At 40.2% G+C, this 22,485-nt stretch overlaps 1 protein-coding gene across 1 annotated transcript in view; it reads right to left on the reverse strand.

Moving 5' to 3' along the window:
* LOC140846900 (bromodomain adjacent to zinc finger domain protein 2B-like) overlaps positions 1 to 22,485 on the reverse strand; it is a 156,628-nt gene that overhangs the window by 123,657 nt on the left and 10,486 nt on the right. The window contains exons 2-3 of the mRNA XM_073225100.1: positions 17,855 to 17,948; positions 16,773 to 16,889 (exon numbers count right to left, since the gene is read on the reverse strand). Of these exons, the coding sequence (XP_073081201.1) occupies positions 16,773 to 16,889; positions 17,855 to 17,869 (132 nt within the window). The 5' untranslated portion in view covers positions 17,870 to 17,948. The remainder of the gene's footprint in view (positions 1 to 16,772; positions 16,890 to 17,854; positions 17,949 to 22,485) is intronic.

Consider the following 22,485-nt stretch of genomic DNA (forward strand, 5'->3'; position numbering starts at 1 on the left):
GATTATGAAATTTTAATTAAATATGAGTTTCTATTTCAACACTCCCGTTACTCTTCATAAATGATACTCCAAAGTATAGCTGAATGTCTCATGAGCAACTGGTCTGTGTTCACTGCGCCTTGTGGACACTGAGCTGTCTAAGTAACTGGACTTCCTGTCTCACTGACAGCCGGAGTCCCCTGTCCACCGGCCCGTGTTCAGGTCTTAATAGGACGTGGGCTCAAGTCTCACTTGTGCTTTTATATCATCGCTGTCTTTATGTTCCTTTTGTTGCTCCCATTTTTGTTTGAGTTTATACACTTCAGGATGGTTTAATGGGGGGGGGGGGAACAGTAAATAAGTAAATGAGGGAACCCAATCCACCAAAAGTGAGCTTTCAGTGAATGATTTGCCAACTTACTGAGATTTTTTTGCTGTTGTTTTGTTCTTTAAGTTTTAGTATCACCAAACCTTTGCTTCAAGTATTTCCTCACAGATCTGCAGTCCTAGCAACTGTCAATTTCTCACATTAATATTTGGGATGCCTAGTACTTCCTGACTGATCAAGGTTATATAAATGAATGAATGAACTTACATTTTTCAGAATTGGGAACTGTACCTATTCTAGGCCTTGCCTGAAATACCTGTGGTGAATGTTTTCAACCTGGATTAAGGTATCTGGTCTGACGGTTTTAGGTCTGTTAGTCATTTAGTGAATTGATCATTTACCAAATTTCTGGCTAAACAATTTTCAGTAAATTTAACTATAGCGCAAATAAAACAAAGTTACCTTCTTTGTTTAAAAAAACCACCTTTCTATTTGTAAGTGTACTTCCAGAATCCTTTATCCCGGTAATTAGTTTATAAAAAGACTTCTGGAATATCATACCTAAAAGAGAACTGATCTTAAAGGCCTGCTTATATATATATATTCTTCACATTGCAGATGAGGGAATTAAGGCCTGGAAAAGTAGGTTTCAGCAGGGATTCTGAGAAGACCGTGGAACAGAAAATCCCTGGGATCACCTCTTCTCATGTACACACCTAGGAAACTACATGCAATATGACCCACTCTGGAAATAACCTAAAGACAGAACAGAACTTCCATAGCTAATGACGAGAAGAGGCCACACTGAGAAGGGTACAAGGGCAGAGCTGCGGTCAGCCCCATCTCCTGTCCTGCCCCACCCCCCATGAATGAGAGGGAGCAGGCAGCATGGGGGGTGAGGGGATGAAGCCTACACCAGGGTCGCCTGGGAAGACGAGCCATCTGGCTCTGAGGATCAGTGGGGCTTGACTCTGGGACGGCCAGAGGACTCGCGGAGGCCTGGCCTCTGTTCCTAGAGGGCGGGAGTGCTGATGACCCATCTGAGACCCAGCAGTTTGCAAAGCACCTAAATTATATGTGATTTATTGATTAACACTGGGATGTGTGTCAGAGGGATGGGATATCCTGGAGATGTATCCAGGGGAAGAGGGGCTGCGGGGGGCCATTTTTCTTGCCGTCCCTCAGCCTAGCTGGCCAGACACTTACAGGAGTCTGTTCTGACACACTCTGTGGGACTCAGCAAAGGCCGTCCTAAGAGGGAAGTATACTGCAACACAGGCCTACCTCAGAAAAGAGGGACAGTCCCATATAAACAGTCTAAACTCACAGTGAAACTAGAAAAAGAAGAACAAATGAGGGCCAAAGTCAGAAGGAGGGACATAAGATTAGAACACAAATACATAAAATCGAGAAGGATAAAACAATAGAAAGAATCAATGAAAGTGGGAGCTGTTTCTTAGAGAAAATAAACAAAATAGGTAAGTCCCTAGCCAGACTTAACAAGAAAAAAAGGAGTCTACACAAGTAAGCAGAATCAGAAATGATAAAGGAAGAATCACTATGGGCACCACAGAAATACAAAGAATGATGATGGAATACTATGAAAAAATATATGCCAACAAACTGGAAAACCTAGAAAAAACGCAAAACTTTCTAGAAAAATACAATCTTCCAAGACTGACTCAAGAAAAACAGAAAATCTGAACAGACCAATTACCAGCAATGAAACTGAACTGGAAATCAAAAAACTACCTAAAGAACAAAACCCCCAGATCAGATGCCTGAAACACTAAATTTAATGAAACATTTAGAGAAGACCTAACACCCATCCTCCTTAGTTTTCAAAAAAGTAGAAGAGGAGGAAACACTTCCAAACTCATTCCATGATACCAGCATCACTCTAATACCAAGACCAGGGAAAGGCATCACAAAAAAAGAAAATTAAACACCAATATCCCTGATGAACATAGATGCAAAAATACTCAACAAAATATTAGCAAACCGAATTCAAAAATATTATCAAAAATATCATCTACCATGACCAAGTAGCATTTATTCCAGGGATTCAAGGATGGTACAATATTAGAAAATTCATCAACAAAAAGAAGGACAAAAACCACATGATCATCTCCATGGATGTTGAAAAAGCATTCAACAAAATTTGACACCCATTCATGATATAAACTCTCAACAAAATGGGTATAGAGGGCAAGTACCTCAACATAATAAAGGCCATATATGATAAGCCCACAGCCAACATCATACTGAACAGTGAGAAGCTGAAAGCCTTTCCTTTAAAGATCGGGAACAAGACAAGAATTCCCACTCTTCTCACTTTTATTCAACATAGTTACAGAGGTCCTTGTCACAGCAATTAGACAACACAAAGAAATAAAGGGCATCCAGATTGGTAAGGAAGAAGTTAAACTCTCACTGTTTGCAGATGACTTGATATTGTACATAAAAAGCCCTAAATAATCCACTTCAAAACTGCTAGATCTAATATATGAATTCAGCAAAGTTGCAGGAGACAAAACTAATACACAGAAATCTCTTGCATTCCTATACACTAACGATAAATGAGCAGAAATAGAAATCAGGAAAATAATTCCATTCACATATATATCAAAAAGAATAAAATACCTAGGAATAAACCTAACCAAGAAGTAAGACATATACTCTGAAAACTACAAGACACTCATGAGAGAAATTAAAGAGGATACCAACAAATGGAAACACATCCTGTGCTCATGGATAGGAAGAACTAAGATTGTCAAAATGGCCATCTTGCCTAAAGCAATCTACAGATTCAATGCAATCCCTATCAAAATACCAACAGCATTCTTCAATGAACCACAGCAAATAGTTCTAAAATTTGTATGGAACCATAGAGAACCCAAATAGCCAAAGCAACCCTGAGAACGAAGAATAAAGTGGAGGGTTGGGGGGATCATGCTCCCGACTTTAAACTCTACTACAAAGCCACAGTAATTAAGACAATTTGGTACTGGCACAAGAACAGACCCATAGACCGACCAATGGAACAGACTAGAGAACCCAGATATTAACCTAAGCATATATGGTCAATTAATATAAAATTAAGGAGCCATGGATACACAATGGGGAAATGACAGCCTCTTCAACAACTGGTGTTGGCCAAATTGGACAGCTACCTGCAAGAGAATGAACCTGGATTGCTGTCTAATCCCATACACAAAAGCAAACTCAAAATGGATCAAAGACCTGAATGTAAGTCATGAAACCATAAAACTCTTAAGAAGAAAACATACGCAAAAATCTCTTGAATATAAACATGAGCAATTTTTTCCTGAACTCATCTTCTCAGGCAAGGGAAACAAAATAAAAAATGAACAAATGGGACTACATCATGTTAAAAAGCTTCTGTACAGCAAAGGATACCATCAGCAGAACAAAAATGCATCCTACAGTATGGGAGAATATACTTGTAAATGACATATCCGACAAGGGGTTAACATCCAAAATACAAGACTCACACACCTCAACACCCAAAAAGCAAATGACCCTTTTAAAAAATAGGCAGAAGATATGAACAGACACTTCTTCAAAGAAGAAATTCAGATGGCAATCAGGCATATGAAAAGATGCTCCACATTGCTAACTATCAGGGAAATACAAATTAAAACCACAATGAAGTATTCACCTCATACCAGTTACAATGGCCAACATCAAAAGATTAGGAACAACAAATGCTGGCGAGGATGGGGAGAAAGAGGAACAGTCCTACACTGCTGGTGGGAATGTAAATTAGTTCAACCATTGTGGACAGTAGTATTGGAGGTTCCTAAAAAAACTCAAAATAGAGATACCATGTAACCTGGGAATTCCACTCCTAGGAATTTACACAAAGAAAACAAATTCTCAGATTCAAAAAGACACATGCAACTCCCCCTTGTGTTTATTGCAGCACTATTCACAATAGCCAAGAAATGGAAGCAACCTAAGTGTCCATCAGTAGATGAATGGATAAAGAAGAGGTGGTACATATACACAATAGAATACTATTCAACCATAAGAAAGAAGCAAATCCCACCATTTGCAACAACACGGATGGAGCTAGAGGGTATTATGCTCAGTGACATAAGCCAGGTGGAGAAAGACAAGTACCAAATGATTTCACTCATCTGTGCAATGTTAACAACCAAGCAAAAATTGAAGGAATGTAACAGCAGCAGACTCACAGAAACCAAGACTGGACTAATGGTTACCAAAGGGAAAGGGACTGACGAGAGTGGGTGGGAAGGTAGGGAGAAGGGGAATAATGGGCATTACAATTAGCACCCATAACATAGTCGGGGGAACGAGGAAGACAGTATAGCACAGAGAAGAGAAGTAGTGACTCTACAGCATCTTAGTACGCTGATGGACAGTGACTGTAATGTGGTATGTGGTGGGGACGTGATAATGGGGGGAATCTAGTAAGCACAATGTTGCTCATGTGACTGTATATTAATGATACCAAAATGTATATTAATGATACCAAAATAAAATAAATAAATATTTGATGAAAGAATAAATGAATGAAAAAAAAAGACAGAGAACACTTGCTATACAAGAGATTCCAGTAATTGGAGAGCTTCGCTGGAGAATTCTACCAAACTCTTAAAGAATTAATGTCAATCTTTCTCAAAATCTTCCAAAAAACTGAAGAGTACAGAACACTTCCAAGCTCACTCTATGAGGCCACCACTACCCTGATATCAATCCAGATTAGGATGCCATGAAAAAACACGACTGCAGACCAATATTCTTATTGAAAATAGATGCAAAATCCTTACTATGCTGATGCACAGTGCCTGTAAAGGGGTATGTGTTGTGGACTTGATAATAAGGGGGAATGTAGTAACCACACTGTTGCTCATGTGAAACATTCTTCAGACTATATATCAATGATACCTTAATAAAAAAATTAAAAAATAGATGAGCATTTTCTAAAAATATTAATAAACCAAATTCAAGGTCAAATTAAAGGATTTCCCACATGACCAGCTGACACTTATCCCAAGGAGGCAAGGATGGTTCAATATGCAAATCATGAGATTAGCAGAAGTAAATGAAAAAAATCATATCATCTCAGTAGAGTCAGAATAAGCATACTACAAAATACAATATACTTTTACCATAAAAACCTGCAAAAAACAGCAGAGAAGGAATAACCTCAGCGTGATAATGTCCATATACAACAAACCTATAGTTAACATTATACTCAGCAGTGAAACATTGAAAGCTTCCCCTCTAAGGTCAAGAAGACAAGGACTCTTGAGCCTGCACATAATGATGTTGGAGAACTTTGGACTCTAACCCAACTGAGGTCACGAAAATGACAAAGTCTAAAGACCAGAATGCAGACATATTTTTCTCATAGTTGATGCACTTGCTGATATTTAAAGCTTGTCTGTCTGCAGGTAAGAATTATCAACAATTTTGATTTCCTAATGTGGGTCATGTAGTATTTCTGTGGTAAATTGTGCCTCTAATTGGAAAAATACAGTGGACAATTTTCTATGATGGTGCAAATGTAGTGGTGCAGTGACCACTGGAAAATCTGAATGAAGGAATATCAGGGATATTGCAAGTTTTCTGCAAGTCTGAAATTATCTGAAAACACTCTTCTAAATGAGTGTGTTCATACTATGCCATTAAGCCAATCTAACCACAAAATGTTACAGATGAAGAGCTTGATTTACCCCAGATGAACCAAGTGGTAAAGCTAAAGCTAATCAATCTTGTAAAAAACTGAACATTTAGAAGGCAGTACATGAGTACTGTATTGTTACTGTACCTTCAGTGTGACGGATAATTTGTGGAGCCTGGGGAAACACTGAGAACTTTAAACCCCTTTTTCTATCATTATGCCTTTCCTCACCTGGCTACTATGAAAACTCTCTAACCCTTGCCACAGGGCCAGGACAGGGCCACAGGCATTCCGTCTTACCGCCGCTCCTCCCATTAAGGCCCATGGCGCCCCCAAACTGCTGCATCCAGTCCTCTCCATGAGGCTGACGGAGGACGGAAGCAGGGGTCTCAGCTGTCATTTTGCTTCTTGCGTGGTGCTGCTCTGAGTCTGTCCCTGCAGGTATGACCCAGCAACATGAAGAGGGGACTGGAGAGAGAGGATTACCACTCCGGCTCTGCTGGGGTGGGATTCTCTTAGGACAAATTACCGGGTAAGCGGCAGGAAGGAGCAACGTGACCTTGCGGGGAATTCATGGTGCAGAGGTACGTGGGCTATGTGATGAAGAGACTAACCCCTTTGTGCTGCCGTAGGGGACTACATGTAGTCGGTGCACTCTGACACAGGTTAACATGACTCACAAGGTAATATATGGAATATCAAAGAATATACACTAAGCTGAATCCAAATGTTGATACAAAATCATTATTAAATTGTATACAAATTAGCACTGTGGAATGATATTTTGAGTACTGGAAATAAATTTTAGGTGTCTCCTGACAATTTTAAGACTCTCCTGAAAACTGACAATTTAATCAAGCACCATGATTATTAGTTCACTCATTTTTAAAAAAACAATGAGAGGATACAGATTTGGAAGTATGTTGTATGAATGTAAAACTTTAATACGGCACACGGATATACTTTATGAATTTGAAAATTAGAAACAGTAAATTGAAAATATTTCTGGCTTTAGTACAAATATGTATACTTGAAATATTACACTGTGAGATATAATACATACACTCTAAATATTTAAGAGAATTTTAATTATTTCAATGTCATAGGAAATTAACTATTAAGAGAATTAATAGAAGCATTGGTAAAAAGCATCTGAATTCCATGGTCAGATACTGTCCACAATTCAAGCAGACAATCCCCTGAATGTACACCTACTTCCCCTGTGGGTGAATCTGTGTCAGGCTTCCTCCACGAAAACAATTCAGAAGAAGCAAAACCCACAGCATGCTATAGGTTTTATAGACACAGACACCCTTGTAAAATAAAGATTCTATACAATAGTTATGAGAAACTAAAACAAAACCCCTGTTAATAGTCCAGAAAATTTTAGATTCCTTAAGTAATTAAGAAAACTTCCTCAGGAGTTGTAACACATAAATTACACAGTGCTCAACTCAGAAGCACGCTGGCAGATAGACTCTCAAATTTAATGCAATTGATCATGATGAGATGATCATATGAATCATAAGCAAATGGTTAAAAAACAGCTCTAGTGAAAAACCAGGACAATATGTAATTCCTCATGCTTATTAGAATGCTTGTCATCTAGCTTACCAAGAAAGAACATTAGGTAGAAAGTATATTAGAGGAATGTAAAGCTAAAGCAAGGTTTATGTATTTTTTTCTGAAGCTCAAAATAGACCAAAAAAGTAGAGGAATGAGCATGCTAAAAAGAAACTTGAATTTTCAATTATTACAAGAAGGAAGGAGATTAGAAACATCTCACTGTTATCTCAGAAACCAAGACACACAAAAGTAAAGTACCTTCAGATTTTCTACTTGGAACCTGAGAAAATCTGTTTTCCATAAATGCATGTCATTTAGAAAAAGCAGCCAATGTTTTGGCTCTTAAGCATTACGGTGATTTCAGTCCTAAAGATGTTTTGTGACTGCACAGGCATTCCCTGTCTAATAAAGGCCCTCAGACATCTCACTGATACAGAAGACTGGGTCCATCAATTATGACCCACAGTATGGGAATCAGAATGTATAAGTTAAGATTAAAGAAAATGGGAGTTTGCAAACCAAGGTAAAGCAAACTAAAATGGCCCAGGACTCTGATTTCCCCCTCAAGGCCACAGACTGACTCTTGACTCATGTATCCTTGACTTGTTTTACAGGAATTTAGGCCCCACCAGACAAGCCACCTCCTGACAATGAGCACGTGGACTCTAGCCTCAGTGGAGCCAGAAGGCTGACAGCTAACACTCCTCAAACAGTCCCGTCACCTCACCACGGACCCATCGGAACAATGCCACAAGCTCATCACACATCCTGCAACCCTTTCCCATAACCTTTATAAGCCCTTGCTTATAAGCCAGTAGTGAGTGCAGGGCTTTAAGCTTTAGCTATCCGTTCTCCTTGCTTGGGGAACACCCACCTTCTTTCCCAATGTTAAAAAAAAACCACATCCCAAAGTCAGGGTTTGGTTTCACTGCTCAGGTCAGTGTTTGGCTTTGCTGTATGTTGACTGAGTGGAAACAGGTTTGTTTCATTTGGTGACAACTTCACCTTAGATGGTTTAAAGCAGCATGCAGTAGGTGGTATGGAGAGAAAAGACATCATCATATTTTGTTCTAAACCTGATTCATGAAATTTGCTCACTCTAATCATGTATCAAAATAGATAGATGTTCCCTTGGTTAATTTATGCATGTTTTTAACAAATACATTCACACATAGGTCTGGCAAAGAACATATTAGTGGATGAAGATAATTTTTAAATATTATGTTCAACACTAATTCAGGAGAAATCATCAAGCAAAATGATAACCCCATTTGAAAATGACAAGCTACAAGGGATATTAACATATTGATAAGTTAGCTTTTCGAAAGCTAGGGACATTAAAGCATACTAAATTCTGGTTTGACATCAATAAAATAGTAGAACTCAAAATAATGTTCTGAATTTTAATGTACTTAAACTTCCACTTTTCAGTGGATCTCAATTTCTTTAATGTTGGAAAAGTAACAATACAGGTGAGTGAAGGGACTTACTAGCGTGTGACTTTTTTCTCTGCCTCAGGTTGCAGGGAAGACTGGCTGGTCCCATTTCTTGATATGAATTTTATGACTGTGTATATGATGCTGAAGTGGCATTTCTCTACAGAAACAATCCTGAATCAAAGTGATACAGAATAATATAAAGTTAATCCTTAGAAACCCTCAGTGAATGAGGAACATTGCACATTAATTATTACAGGGTCAGATCCTTAAAGATGATTCACACAGGGCACAAAGCTCTAAGAGCTGGCTCATTCCTCACTTGATCTGCTTCCATAAAGCATTTTAAATTCACAAAATATTATTCTTTCTGGGCACACACTATGCCCCAGACCCTGGAGCTATTATATAATCTAATTCTGGTCTTTCATAACAGTTTTATTGTATAGATAACACCAGCCCTATTTACCTTTCTAAGAAATTTTATGCAACACACGTAAAAAAAAAAAAGTTACAATGCTATATGAGAATTTAATAAAGAAAGCATTTAGGAATATGACAGAAAAATGGCAGGTTCTGTACCCACTCCTTACAGAAACATCCAGAAGAGATCATGGCAAAACCCCATCTGCAGGTGTCAGGACCCCACGCGGGACGCATTTTCCTCCTGGTGGACTGGGCTCCAAGTCACCCCAAAGTTGCAGCCCAGCCTCCTGGGTCCTGCAGATACAAAAGGCAGGTTCAGGCATCCCATAGCTCAAACATAGCCACTACTGATGCTTGGGCCCCTTCTTAGAAGTCCTGGTAAAGGGCTCAAATCCAATATACGATTATTCAGTGAAAATATATGGTCAAGTTCAAACAGAAATGGGGCCTGATGCTCTGTGCCCAGATGGGATTTTACACATATACCATTAACTTAAGATCAAAGTGAACATAAAAATTTCTGATTTTCAGTCAACCATTAACAAATGATTGGAATATGTAAGAAACAGTATCATTTATATCCACCAAAACTAAAAAATGCAAAAATACAAATGCTCAAATATAAACGCAACAAAATACTTGTAGATCTCTGGGGAAAAACATGTGAAACATTTCTGACAGCAATGAAAGAAAAAACAACAGAGATATACTGTCCATGATCAAAATTCCATTACTAAGATGTCCATTTTCCTCAAATTGACTTAGAGACCCCAAGTAATCCCAACAATAACCTTACCACAATATATTGCAGGAACTGACAACTCATTTGAACACCTGTTCATCTATACAATGATAAAGAAAAAGTTGAACTCAAATGTTAAAATTTCAAGCTTAATTGCACAGCTACAATAATTAAAGGAACATATTTAAAATGAATACACACAGGGACTCTCTTGTCCCCTCCTGGTGTGAGCCAGGAGCTCTGTCCTTTTGCTTTATCTCTAAATAAAAGCCTGTACCTTGTGTGTTCATGAAGCTCATTCTTCGGCTTCATGAACAAGAACCCCGGCATCAGAATGGCCCCAAACAAGAAGTCTCCCAACCACAGAAGCACTGACACCTTCTCTGCCCTGATAGAAACCACTGAAGGAACAGAACTTGACAGCCCTTGACTGAGACTTCATGGTAACTGTCCAAAGCAGCTATTTCATCCTAATGGATCCAGAAGATGACTGAGAAATTAGATTTTGCCTTGCTATTAAAAAAATCATCAAACTAACTACCAAACTTCTAGAAAAAAATAACACGTCTTCCTAGTTGCCCTGTTTGTTATCTGTGCTCCAACAACAAAGATCCTCCTGGCTGCAAGTGGATAACAGACTTGCCAAGCATGTAAGTCCAATTTCAGGAGGGAAGCAACTTACATATTAGATAGTCATAAAACTGCACTAGATTAAGTGAACAAATTGTATTTCCATTCTACAGTATTATCCTGATCTGTAAACCTGTCTTCATTAGCCTGAATATTTTCAAGCACCTAAAACTCAACTAGTTCTAATCACCTGCTTTACCAGGCAAAACCAAATGTGTGCTTGACACCCTCCATTTAAAAAACCCAGCTGTCTTGATGTTGATGTCTAGAACAAACACCTACCAGAGGTTTCCCCAGGTCATTCACCCTTCTATTGGGCAGGTGTGTTAAGATGAAACTTCTGATTTAAATATCAAGCCACACTATAAATTGCACTTCTTTTCTCCTGATCAATAAAATAAAAATAAAATAAATGAATGCTCACAAATAAATGAAATAGAAGAGAGTTCACAATGGACCCAACAAATTACAGAAACTTGAACCTCGCCAAAGAAATGAAAGCACTTCCACACAGAAAACAGGGCCTTTAGACTTTATTCTTCCATTTTCTTATTTAGAGTCCACCACCATCAACAAGTGGAGACGAGGCAAAGGGACGTCCGTGTGTAAATGAACAGACAACTCAGGTCAGAAATGAAAGTGACAACTGACACAACAGAAGCACAAAGGACTGCAAGACGCCGTTATAAAAGTCTCCTAGAAATGCACAATATTCCAAAACTGAACCAGACAGAAGAAATAGAAAATCTCCACTGACAGATTGACAGTAAGGAACTGCACTGATAATCAAAAAAAAAAAAAAAGACCACTCTTTACAAAGTCAAGGACCAGATGGCTTTCAAAATTACTTCCACCAAACATTGAAAGTACAGTTAATATTTACCTTTCTCAAACTACTTCTAAACCTTGAAAAGGAAAACTTCACGCCTTTTTATTAGATCAGCATCATCCCACCACCAAATCCAACAAAAACAGTACAAAAAAGGAACACTAAGACACCACCATCCTTGGTGAACACATTTGTGTAAATCCTCAAAAAGATTAGCAAACTGAAGAGAAAAATACATTACAAAACTTATTAACCAAGAACAAGTAGGATTTATTCCAGGGATGCAAAGATGGTGAAATATCTGCAAATCAATGTGACACATCCCATTAACAAAAGGATGGATAAAAACTATCGTCACCACAATAGGTACTAAAAAGGATCACAAAACCCAACATGCTTTTATGCTAAAAACTCAACAAAGTGTGTATAGAGGGAACATACATCAACATAACAGAGGCCATCTATGACAAACTCACAGCTGCCATCACACTGAATTTCAAAAAGCTGAAAAGCTTTTCCTCTAAGGTCAGGAACAAGACAAGAATGCTCAGTGTCACCACTTTTATTAAACATAGTCCTGAAAGACGGCAACCAGACAAGTAAAGGGGATCCAGGTTGGTAAGGAAGAAGTAAAATTGCCCCTACTTACAGGTGACATGACACTGAGAAAACCCTAAAAACTGAATCCAAAAACTACTAGAATTAATAAATGAACCCAGTAAAAGTCACAGCAAATAAAACCAATGCGCAAAAATCTGCCACATTTACACATCCAAATGAACTACCAGAAAGAGATTTAAGAAAGAATCCCATTTATGATTGCCTCAAAAAGGATAAAATCACTGGGAATAAAATTCAACCAAGGCAGATAAAGACCTGTACTCTCAAAACTCTAAGACACGGATGAGAGAAATTGAGGAAGACACAAATAAATGGAAAGCTATCCCGTGCTCCTGGATAGGGTGAATGAATATTGTTAAAATGGCCATATTATCCAAAGCAACCTATAGATTCAATGCAATTCCTATCAAAACACCAATGGCATTTTTCACTCAACTAGAGCAAAAGATCCTAAAATTTATATGCAACCTCAAAAGACCCTGAAGAGTCAAAGAAATCTTGACAATGAAGAACAATGCTGGAGGTAAAGAGCTATACTACAAAGCTGCAGTGAATTAAACAGTATGGTACTGACACAAGAATATATGAATCAATGGAACTGAACAGATAACTAAGAAATAAACCCACACGTATATGGTCAGTTAAAATATGACAAAAGAGGCAAGAATATACAATGGAGAAAAGAGTCTCTTCAACAAATGGTCCTGGGAAAACCAGACAGCTACATGCAGGAGAATGGTATTGCATCACTGTCTAACATCATGCACAAAACTGAATTCAAAATGGATTAAATATGTAAAGGCATGAAAGCACAAAGCTTTTTAAAGAAAAGATGGGCATGAATCTCTTGAAAATCAGCAAGAGTAAATTTTTTCTCGACACACCTCCCTAGGCAAGGGAAAGAAAAGAAAGAATAAACAAGAGGGGCTTCATCGATCTAAAAAGTTTCTGTACAGTAAAGGACAACATCAACAAAATGAAAAGGCAACTTACTGTAAGGAAGAACATATCTGAAAGTGATGTATCTGATAAGGGGCTGACATCCAATATATATTGGATAAATATACCACAAAACAAAGAACCCATTAAGTATGGGCAGAGAACCTGAATAGACATTTTCCAAAGAGGGCATACAGATGGCCTGCAGTCACATGAAAAGATGTGACACATCACTAATCATCAGGCAAATGCAAATTAAAACCACGAGGGGACTCACTCAAGATGGCGACATGAGTAGGGTGGCAGAAATATCCTCCCAAAACCATACAGATTTGGAAAATGCACCAAATGCAACTACTCCTAAAAGAGAGACCAGAAGATACAGTACAACATCCAGGCTACATCTACATGTGCGAAAACTCAGCATCTCACAAAAAGGGTAAGATACAAAGCTGCAATTCGGTGGGACCAGAGCACTCCCCCCACCCCAGCTCACTGGGGCGAGGAAAAGAATCAGGCTGGGGAGGGAGTGGAAGCACAGGACTGCTAAACAACCAGCCCTAGTAATCTACACTGGGAGCACAGACCCACACTGCACGGTGTACGGGATATGACAGAAATGGAAAAGGTAAATTCCGAGAAGGAGACCATGAACAGGTCCCCACAGCCGGCTGCCCTGGAACAAAAGAAAAGTGTGCACTTTAAAAGTCTTAAGGGGACAAGGGTTTAACAGGTGGACTAAATCGTCCTGGCACACTCAGAAAAGGAGGCTGGGAATGTGAAGGAACTTCAGGCGCCCTAACCCCCTGGGTAGCAACACAGCTCCGAAGCCCATCACAGCGATAAGCAGCCTGTTCATTCCCCCCAGTAGGCACTGCAAGCAAACTGCTGACACACCATTGCTGCAGACGCGCAGGGGAGCAGCCCCGCTCACAGCAACCACACTGAATCTTCTCCCAGCGCACAGCTAAATGAGTCAGACTCAGAAACTGCCCCCTGTGCGCAGCAGCTGCCTGGCACAAGCTTAATGAAGCCGGCGCAAAGTCCGGAAGTCACAAAGGGGCGCCTTTCTTGCAGGAGAACACATGCAGCTCGCCTGCAACCACGGCCAGTGCCTAAGGCTATCCTGAGGGCCGACCCAACCAAGGTAGCTCAGGGGATTAACCTAGAGACTGCTTCCTGTGTGCAGTTAACCGGCACAGGAAGCAGAGAAGGGCAAGGTGACCAGAAAATAGGAAGGGACTTTGTTCTCCCACCTGACACACATACCACTCACCAATGACCACTTTTATCACCATGAAAAGGAAGAACAATCTGGTTCAGTCCAAAATCACTCAAATGCCAGAGAGAGCGCCTGGTGAGACCAGTATAACCAGTCTTCCTAAAAAAGAATTCAAAATAAAAGTCATAAGCAGGCTGATGGAGTTGCAGAGAAATATGCAATAGCTAAGGGATGAATTCTGGAGGGAGACAACAGAAATGAAACAAACAATGGAAGGACCTAAGAGCAGACTGGATGAGGTACAAGAGACTGTTGATGGAATAGAAAACAGGAATACAGAGAAACTGAGGCAGAGAGAGATAAAAGATCTATAGGAATGAAAGAATATCTAAGAGAATTGTGTGACCAATGCAAATGGAACAATATTCGCATTATAGGGGTATCAAAAGAAGAGAGAAAATGGGATAGAAAGTGTCATTGAAGAAATTGATGAAAACTTCCTCAAGCTGGGGAAGGAAATAGTCTCAGACCATGGAAACCCACAGATTTCCCAACATAAGGGACCCAAGGAGAACAACACCAAGACACATAATAATTAAAATGGCAAAGATCAAAGACAAGGACAGGGTAGTAAAAGAAGCTAGAGAAAAAAGATTACCTGCAAAGGAAAACGCATCAGGCTATTATCACACTTCTCAACAGAAAACTTACAGGCCAGAAGAGAATGGCATGATATATATAATGCATGAAACAGAAGGGCCTTGCACCAAGAATACTGTATCCAGCAAGATTATCACTTAAATTTGAAGGAGGGATTAAACAATTTCCAGATAAGCAAAAGTTGAGGGAATTTACCTTCCACAAAACACCTCTACAGTGTATTTTAAAGGAACTGCTTTAGATGGAAGTACTCCTAAGGTTAAATAGATGTCACCAGAGAAAATAAAATCACACCAAAGAAAGCACAACAAATACTAACTAAAGGCAAAAAATAAAATCAGCTATCCACAAAAGGAGTTAAGGGAGACACAAGCATACAGAATTAAACACCTAACACACAGAGACTGGAGGAGGTAGAAAAAGAAGGGAGGAAAATAAAGAATCATCACACTGTGTTTATAACAGCATAAGTGAGTTAATGTTAGATGATGAGATAGCAAAGAAGCTATCCTTGAACCTATGGTACCCACGGATCCAAAGCCTGCAATGGAAATAAGATAAGATCTATCAATAATTACTCTGAATGCAAATGCAAGAAATGCACCAATCAAGACACAAAGGGAAGAGGAACGAAGATGGTGGCGTGAGTAGAGCAGCAGCAATCTCCTCCCAAAACCACATATATTTTTGAAAATACAACAAATACAAATATTCTTAAAAGAGAGACCAGAAGATACAGTACAACAGCCAAGCTACATCTACATCTGCGAGACCCTAGCGCCTCACGAAGGGGGTAAGATACAAACCATGGCCCGGTGGGACCCGAGCACGCAGCATATGGGTGGTGAATTTTCCATTTACATATATGTGAACTTGTATAAAAAAATCCAAGAGAAATGCTGACTTTCAGTGAAGCAGGTCAATACAAGGAGGAAATGTGACATCACACTAAGCCATTACTGTATATGTGTATGCATATGTCTTAGTCTGGGACTCACTGGAATCAGATTGCATGCTAAATTGGGAAGGTCAAGGAATGAATGTGCACCTAGTGACAGAACACTGACAAAACTGAGAAAATAGATACATACATAGATGATTGATAGATTATATAGATATACATACATATAGATGATAGATTAGATAGGTTAATTAGATACATAGATAGTAGATAGATATAGATAGATGATAGATTAGATAGATACATAGATAGATAGATATGGATAGATGGATAAATAGATAGTAGGTAGGTAGACAGGAAATCATAATACTAAACAAAGCTATCGCTCACTCAAGATCATCTACGTGCTCCCTTATGGAGACTCACTTGAGATCCAAGGACACAGACAAACCACTTAAAGGTACCCTACACAAGTGAAACTGAAAGAAAAAAAAAAAAAGATGGGTTGATGGGATTGAAGACGGTGGCGTGAGAGGGGAGGCAGAAACCTCCTCCCAGAACCACATACATACGTACAATATGGAAACAGAACAACTACACCAAATCCTGGAGGAGCAGCAGGGTAGAAGGCTGCTGTGGCAGGCTGTCACCTCAAGGAGAAGGGTGACCTACAAAGCCGTGATCCAGAGGGACCCCAAAGCCCTTCCCACACCCAAGCTCATAGGAGGGAGGAAGAGAAACAGAACCGGGGAGGGGGGCGGAGGCCTAGGACTGCTGAACACCCAGCCCTGGAGATGTGCTCTGGGAGCACAGACCTACCACACGTGGTGCGCTCTGGAGGATCGGTGGGGTTGGAAAGCCAAGACAGGCAGAATACTTCCAGAGACTTGAGATTCCAGCCACTTGTGGGACAACAGAGGGATACACATCCGGCTGCTGTGGGACAAAAGAAAGGTGGGCAGTCTGAGAGACTTTCCAACAGCGAGACAGTTGCTAATGGGACAAGGCTTCCAGAGCTTGCCACTCAGGAGAAAGGACAGGTGCGCTAACTGCCCGGGGGCACTCTGCCCGGCAGGCGGGGGAACTTTTAGGAGCTCCAGTCACTCCATCCCCCTGGCTGGCCTCGCAGCTCCGAGGCCCCCTACCTTGCTGTGACTGATACACAGCCTGCCTCCCCGCCGGGACTGGCTTGCTAACCGGCGGCCCCCACCATCGCACCAGGCCAGCGAGAGGACGGCCCCACCTACGGCAGCTTCTCACTGCGTGCTCCACAAACTGGCCCTGGCAGTGGAGACGGGCACTGAGACCGGGAAGCAGGAGAGACCTCTTTCCTCCCGGCAGGGGAGGGCACCAGCACCACTCCTGTGACCCCTGCCATCCCCCCAAAGGGCTGAGCAGCTCCAGAAAGTAAATCTTCTGGGAGCTAGATGGCACCACCAAAAATATGAACTGTCAAAGGAACCTGGTAACAGGGCTCAAATCAATCTTCCTGAAACAGATCTCAAAACAAACATCAGGAACATGCTCATGGAGCTACAGAAAAACACCGCCCATGTCTTGAGTGCAATTCTCTCTCTCTCTCTCTCTACCAGGAGCACTGCTGAGGCCTTGTTCTGAGAGGGATGCTGGGACAGCCCAGCAGGAATGGCAGAGCTCTCAGGTCCACCCCCGCCGGTGCCAGGACAGTCCCACACAGGGTCTGACAGAACTGCAAACGGGGGATGCTGCACGTCTAACTCCGCAGGAAAGATAACAGTGCCGCATGCTAGCCTTCCCATTAATGGCTAGTGGCTAGGTGGCTCCACCGATACTAGGTGATGTCAATACCCCCGGCTTTATCTCCTTAGCAACCTTTTTTCGCTATGACCCTTGGAAGCAGCACATGGAAAGACACTACCTACCAGTCTCCACACCATCTCACTTCTCAGCTTAGGCTCGATGTTCCTGTATCACATCTTCTCTGCTTCATAACAGTTTTCTCAGTCAGTTGGTGTTCTGGAAAATAAAAAAATTAGAATTGGAATGAAATGGCAGGGGGTACAAGATTCTGTTTGAACACCATCAGTAGAACAAAAAGACATCCTACAGTATGGGAGAATATATTCATAGATAACATATCCGATAAGGGGTTGCCATCCAAAATATGTATTAAGAGCTCACGCACCTCAACACACAAAAAACAAATAATCCAATTACAAAATGGGCAGAGGATCTGAACAGACACTTCTTCAAAGAAGCAATTCCAGGTGGCAGACAGGCACATGAAAAGATGCTCCACATCGCTGATCATCAGAGAACTGCACATTAAAACCACACTGGGGTATCACCTCACACCGCTTAGGATGGCTACCATCTAAAAGACAGACAACAGATGTTGGTGAAGATGTGGAGAAAAGGGAACCCTCCTACACTGCTGGTGGGAATGTCAATCAGTTCAACCATTGTGGAAAGCAGTATGGAGGTTCCTCAAAATGCTCAAAATAGACATACCATTTGACCCAGGAATTCCTCTCCTAGGAATTTACCCTAAGAATGCAGGAGCCCAGTTTGAAAGAGACATGCACCCCTATGTTGATCGCAGCACCATTTACAATAGCTAAGAAATGGAAGCAACCTAAGTGTCCATCAGGAGATGAATGGATAAAGAAGAGGTGGTACATATACACTATGGAATATCATACAGTCGTAAGAAGAAAACAAATCCTACCACCATTTGGAAAAACATGGATGGAGCTAGAGGCTGATATGCTCACTAAAATAAGCCAGGTGGAGAAAGACAACTAGCGAATGATTTCACTCCTCTGTGGAGTGTAAGAACAAAGCAAAAACTGAAGGAACAAAACAGCAGCAGACTCACAGAACCCAAGAATGGCCTAACAGTTACCAAAGGGAAAGGAACTGGGGAGAATGGGAGGGAAGGGCAGGATAAGCGTGGGGGGAATAAGAAAGGGGGCATTACGATTAGCATGTGTAATATGAGGGGGGAATGGGGAGGGCTGTGCAACAGAGAAGACAAGTAGTGATTCTATATCTTACTACACTGATGGACAGTGACTATAATGGGGTTTGTGGGAGGGACTTGGTGAAGCGGAGACCCTAGTAAACATAATGTTCTTCATGTAATTGTAGATTAATAACAAAACAAATATAAATAAATAAAAAATAATAAAAATGAATGAAGTTCTCAGACATAAATCTAACCAAGTAGGAGAAAGACTGCACTCTGAAAACTATGACACACTCATGAAAGAAACTGAAGATGACACAAATACGTAAAAAAGCTATTCCATGCTCATGGGCGGGAATAATCAATATGGTTAAAATGACCTTAATATCCCCAAGCAATCTACAGGTACAATGCAATCAAATACCAATGGCATTTTTTTTACAACACTAGAGAAATAAACATAAAATGTGTACAGAACCACAAAAGACCCCGAATAGCAAAAGAAATCTTGAGAAAGAATAAAGCTAGAGGGACCATGCTCCCTGACTTCAAACTGTACTGTATAGCTGCAGTAATCAAAGAGTAGGTACTGGCACAAAAATAGACACAGATCAATGGAACAGAATAGATGGCTCAGAAATAAACTTACACTTATATGGTTAGTTAATATATGACAAAGGAAGCAAGAATACACAATGGTGAAAAGACAGTCTCCAAATATGGTGCTGGGAGAACAAGACAGCCTTATACAATGGAATGAAACTGCACTGCTGTCTTACACCACACACAAAGTAAACTCCAACTGGTTTAAAGACCTAAAGTAAGAGCAGAAACCATAAAACTTCTAGAAGAAAGCATGGGCAGTAAACTCTTGAACACTGGCATTAGAGTTTGTTTCTAGATACGTCTCCCCAGCAAGGAAAACAAAAAGCAAAAATAAACCAGTGAGACTACACCAAACTAAAACGCTTCCTCACAGCAAAGGAAGCCATCAACAATGTGAGAAGACAACCTAGTGAATGTGAGAATGTGTTTGCCAATGATGTATCTGATAAGGGGCTAATACCAAAAATGTATAAAGAACTCATACAACTCAACACCAAAAAAACAAATGAAAAACAATGTGATAAAAAGCTGGGCAAAGGGCCTGAACAAACATTTTTCAAAAGGAGGCATACAGATGGCCAACAAGCACATGAAAGGATGCTCACATCACTAGTCATCATGGAAATCCAAATCAAAACCAAATGAGATGTCACCTCACACCAGTCAGAATAGCCAGTGTCAACAAAACAAAACAAGAGACAAGTTTTGGCAAGGATGTACTGGAAAAGAAACCTGGGTACACTGCTTCTCGGAATGTAAACTGGTGTAGAGGGTTGGGATGGGCTTGGGGTAGGTGGAGGCATTTACTTGCGCTAGGCTACCTGCCTGCTCTAGATTTGGCCCTTGGGCCCTTGGAGAGTTTAAGCCAGGAAGTAAAGTATTATTTCCTGTAATTCTTAATCATTTAATGTAAAAAATACTCATTGTGTATAATGCTTTGCCGTTTCAGGAGGGTTTTCAGGCACATGATAAAATCTACAATTTGGAAATGAGGATGTTATGCCCATTTGCAACTCAATTTATATTAACATTTAATGTAGCAAAAATAATTAGCTGTCATATTGAGACAACGACTGTGGGCGTACTCAGAGTAGGGTGAGGGCCTCTGGAAAAAGACCCCTACCAAAACTCCGTATTAAACAATTCAGCAAAGACAGAGTCACTTTAATTCTCTAAAGTAAAATATCAAACTAGGAATATAAGCATTCTTCAGTGAAGATTAGTTAAAACCAAAAAGCCAGGAGTAACCTGGCCTGGAATGTTTGAACATCCCCCAGATAAGAAAGTAGCTCAGCATAGCCCATGTCTTCATTGTGTCAATTAAATCAGGCCATTGTAAAATTTACTTTAGCCTGCTAAAAGGCCCAGCTTATCTTCTTTAACTTTGCCCAGATGCTGCTTTTCCTCCTTCAGCTCCTAATCAAGTCATATATAACCTGGGCAATTAATATAGCAGGCAGGCCCAGCCATAAAAAATACAGTGAAGGGCAGGAAGGATTCCACCTTAAAGATAAGATTGCATTTTAACACTCAAGAAGTTAAGAAGATTCTTAACTTAATATTTAACAGACAATAACTGAGCCCCATCTTGAAAGCAGGACAGGCAACCTTAACTGATATGCTCCCAAACCAAGAAACTACTATTCTGGGAAAGAATCAAAGCATTGAATTTCTTATGTTAACTCTGCAAAATAGTCTGGAAAACAGACAAACTTAGTGTCTCAATTTGGTACTGGCACAAGAACAGACGCATAGACCAATGGAACAGACTAGAGAGCCCTGATATAAACCCAAACATATATGGTCAATTAATATATGATATAGGAGCCATGGACATACAATGGGGAAATGACAGCCTCTTCAACAGCTGGTGTTGGCAAAACTGGACAGCTACATGTAGGAGAATGAAACTAGATTATTGTTTAACCCCATACACAAAAGTAAACTCAAAATGGATCAAAGACCTGAATGTAAGTCATAAAATCATAAAACTCTTAGGAGACAACATAGGCAAAAACTCCTGAATATAAGCATGAGCAACTTCTTCCTGAACGCATCTCCTCAAGCAAGGGAAATAAAAGCAAAAATGAACTTACGGAACTATATCAAACTAAAAAGTTTCTGTATGGCAAAGGACACCATCAACAGAACAAAAAGGCATCCTATAGTATGGGAGAATATATTCATTAATGACAGATCCGATCAAGGATTGACATTCAAAATACATAAAGAACTCACATGCCTCAACACCCAAAAAGCAAGTAACCCAATTAACAAATGGCAGAGGATATGAAGAGACAGTTCTCCAAAGAAGAAATTCAGATGGCCATCAGGCACATGAAAAGATGCTCCACTCACTAATTATCAGGGAAATGCAAATTAAAACCATAATGAGATATCACCTCACACCAGTAAGGATGGCCAGCATAGAAAAGACTAAGAACAAATGCTGGAAGGATGTGGAGAAAGGGGAACCCTCCTATACTGCTGGTGGGAATGTCAATCAGTTCAACCATTGTGGAAAGCAGTATGGAGGTTCCTCAAAATGCTCAAAATAGACATACCATTTGACCCAGGAATTCCACTTCTAGGAATTTACCCTAAGAATGCAGCAGCCCATTTTCAAAAAGACAGATGCACCCCTATGTTTATTGCAGCACTATTTACAATAGCCAAGAAATGGAAGCAACCTAAGTGTCCATCAGTAGATGAATGCGTAAAGAAGAGGTGGTACATATACAAAGTGAAATATTATTCAGCCAAAAGAAAACAAATCCTACCATTTGCAACAACGTGGATTGATCTAGAGGGTATTATGCTCAGTGAAATAAGCCAGGCGGAGAAAGACAAGTATCAAATGATTTCACTCATATGTGGAGTATAAGAACAAAGGAAAACTGAAGGAACAAAACAGCAGCAGAATCACAGAACCCAAGAATAGACTAACAGTTACCAAACGGAAAGGGACTGGGGAGGATG

This window comes from Manis javanica, chromosome 16 (assembly GCF_040802235.1).
Source record: "Manis javanica isolate MJ-LG chromosome 16, MJ_LKY, whole genome shotgun sequence".
Classification (NCBI taxonomy): Eukaryota; Metazoa; Chordata; class Mammalia; order Pholidota; family Manidae; genus Manis; species Manis javanica.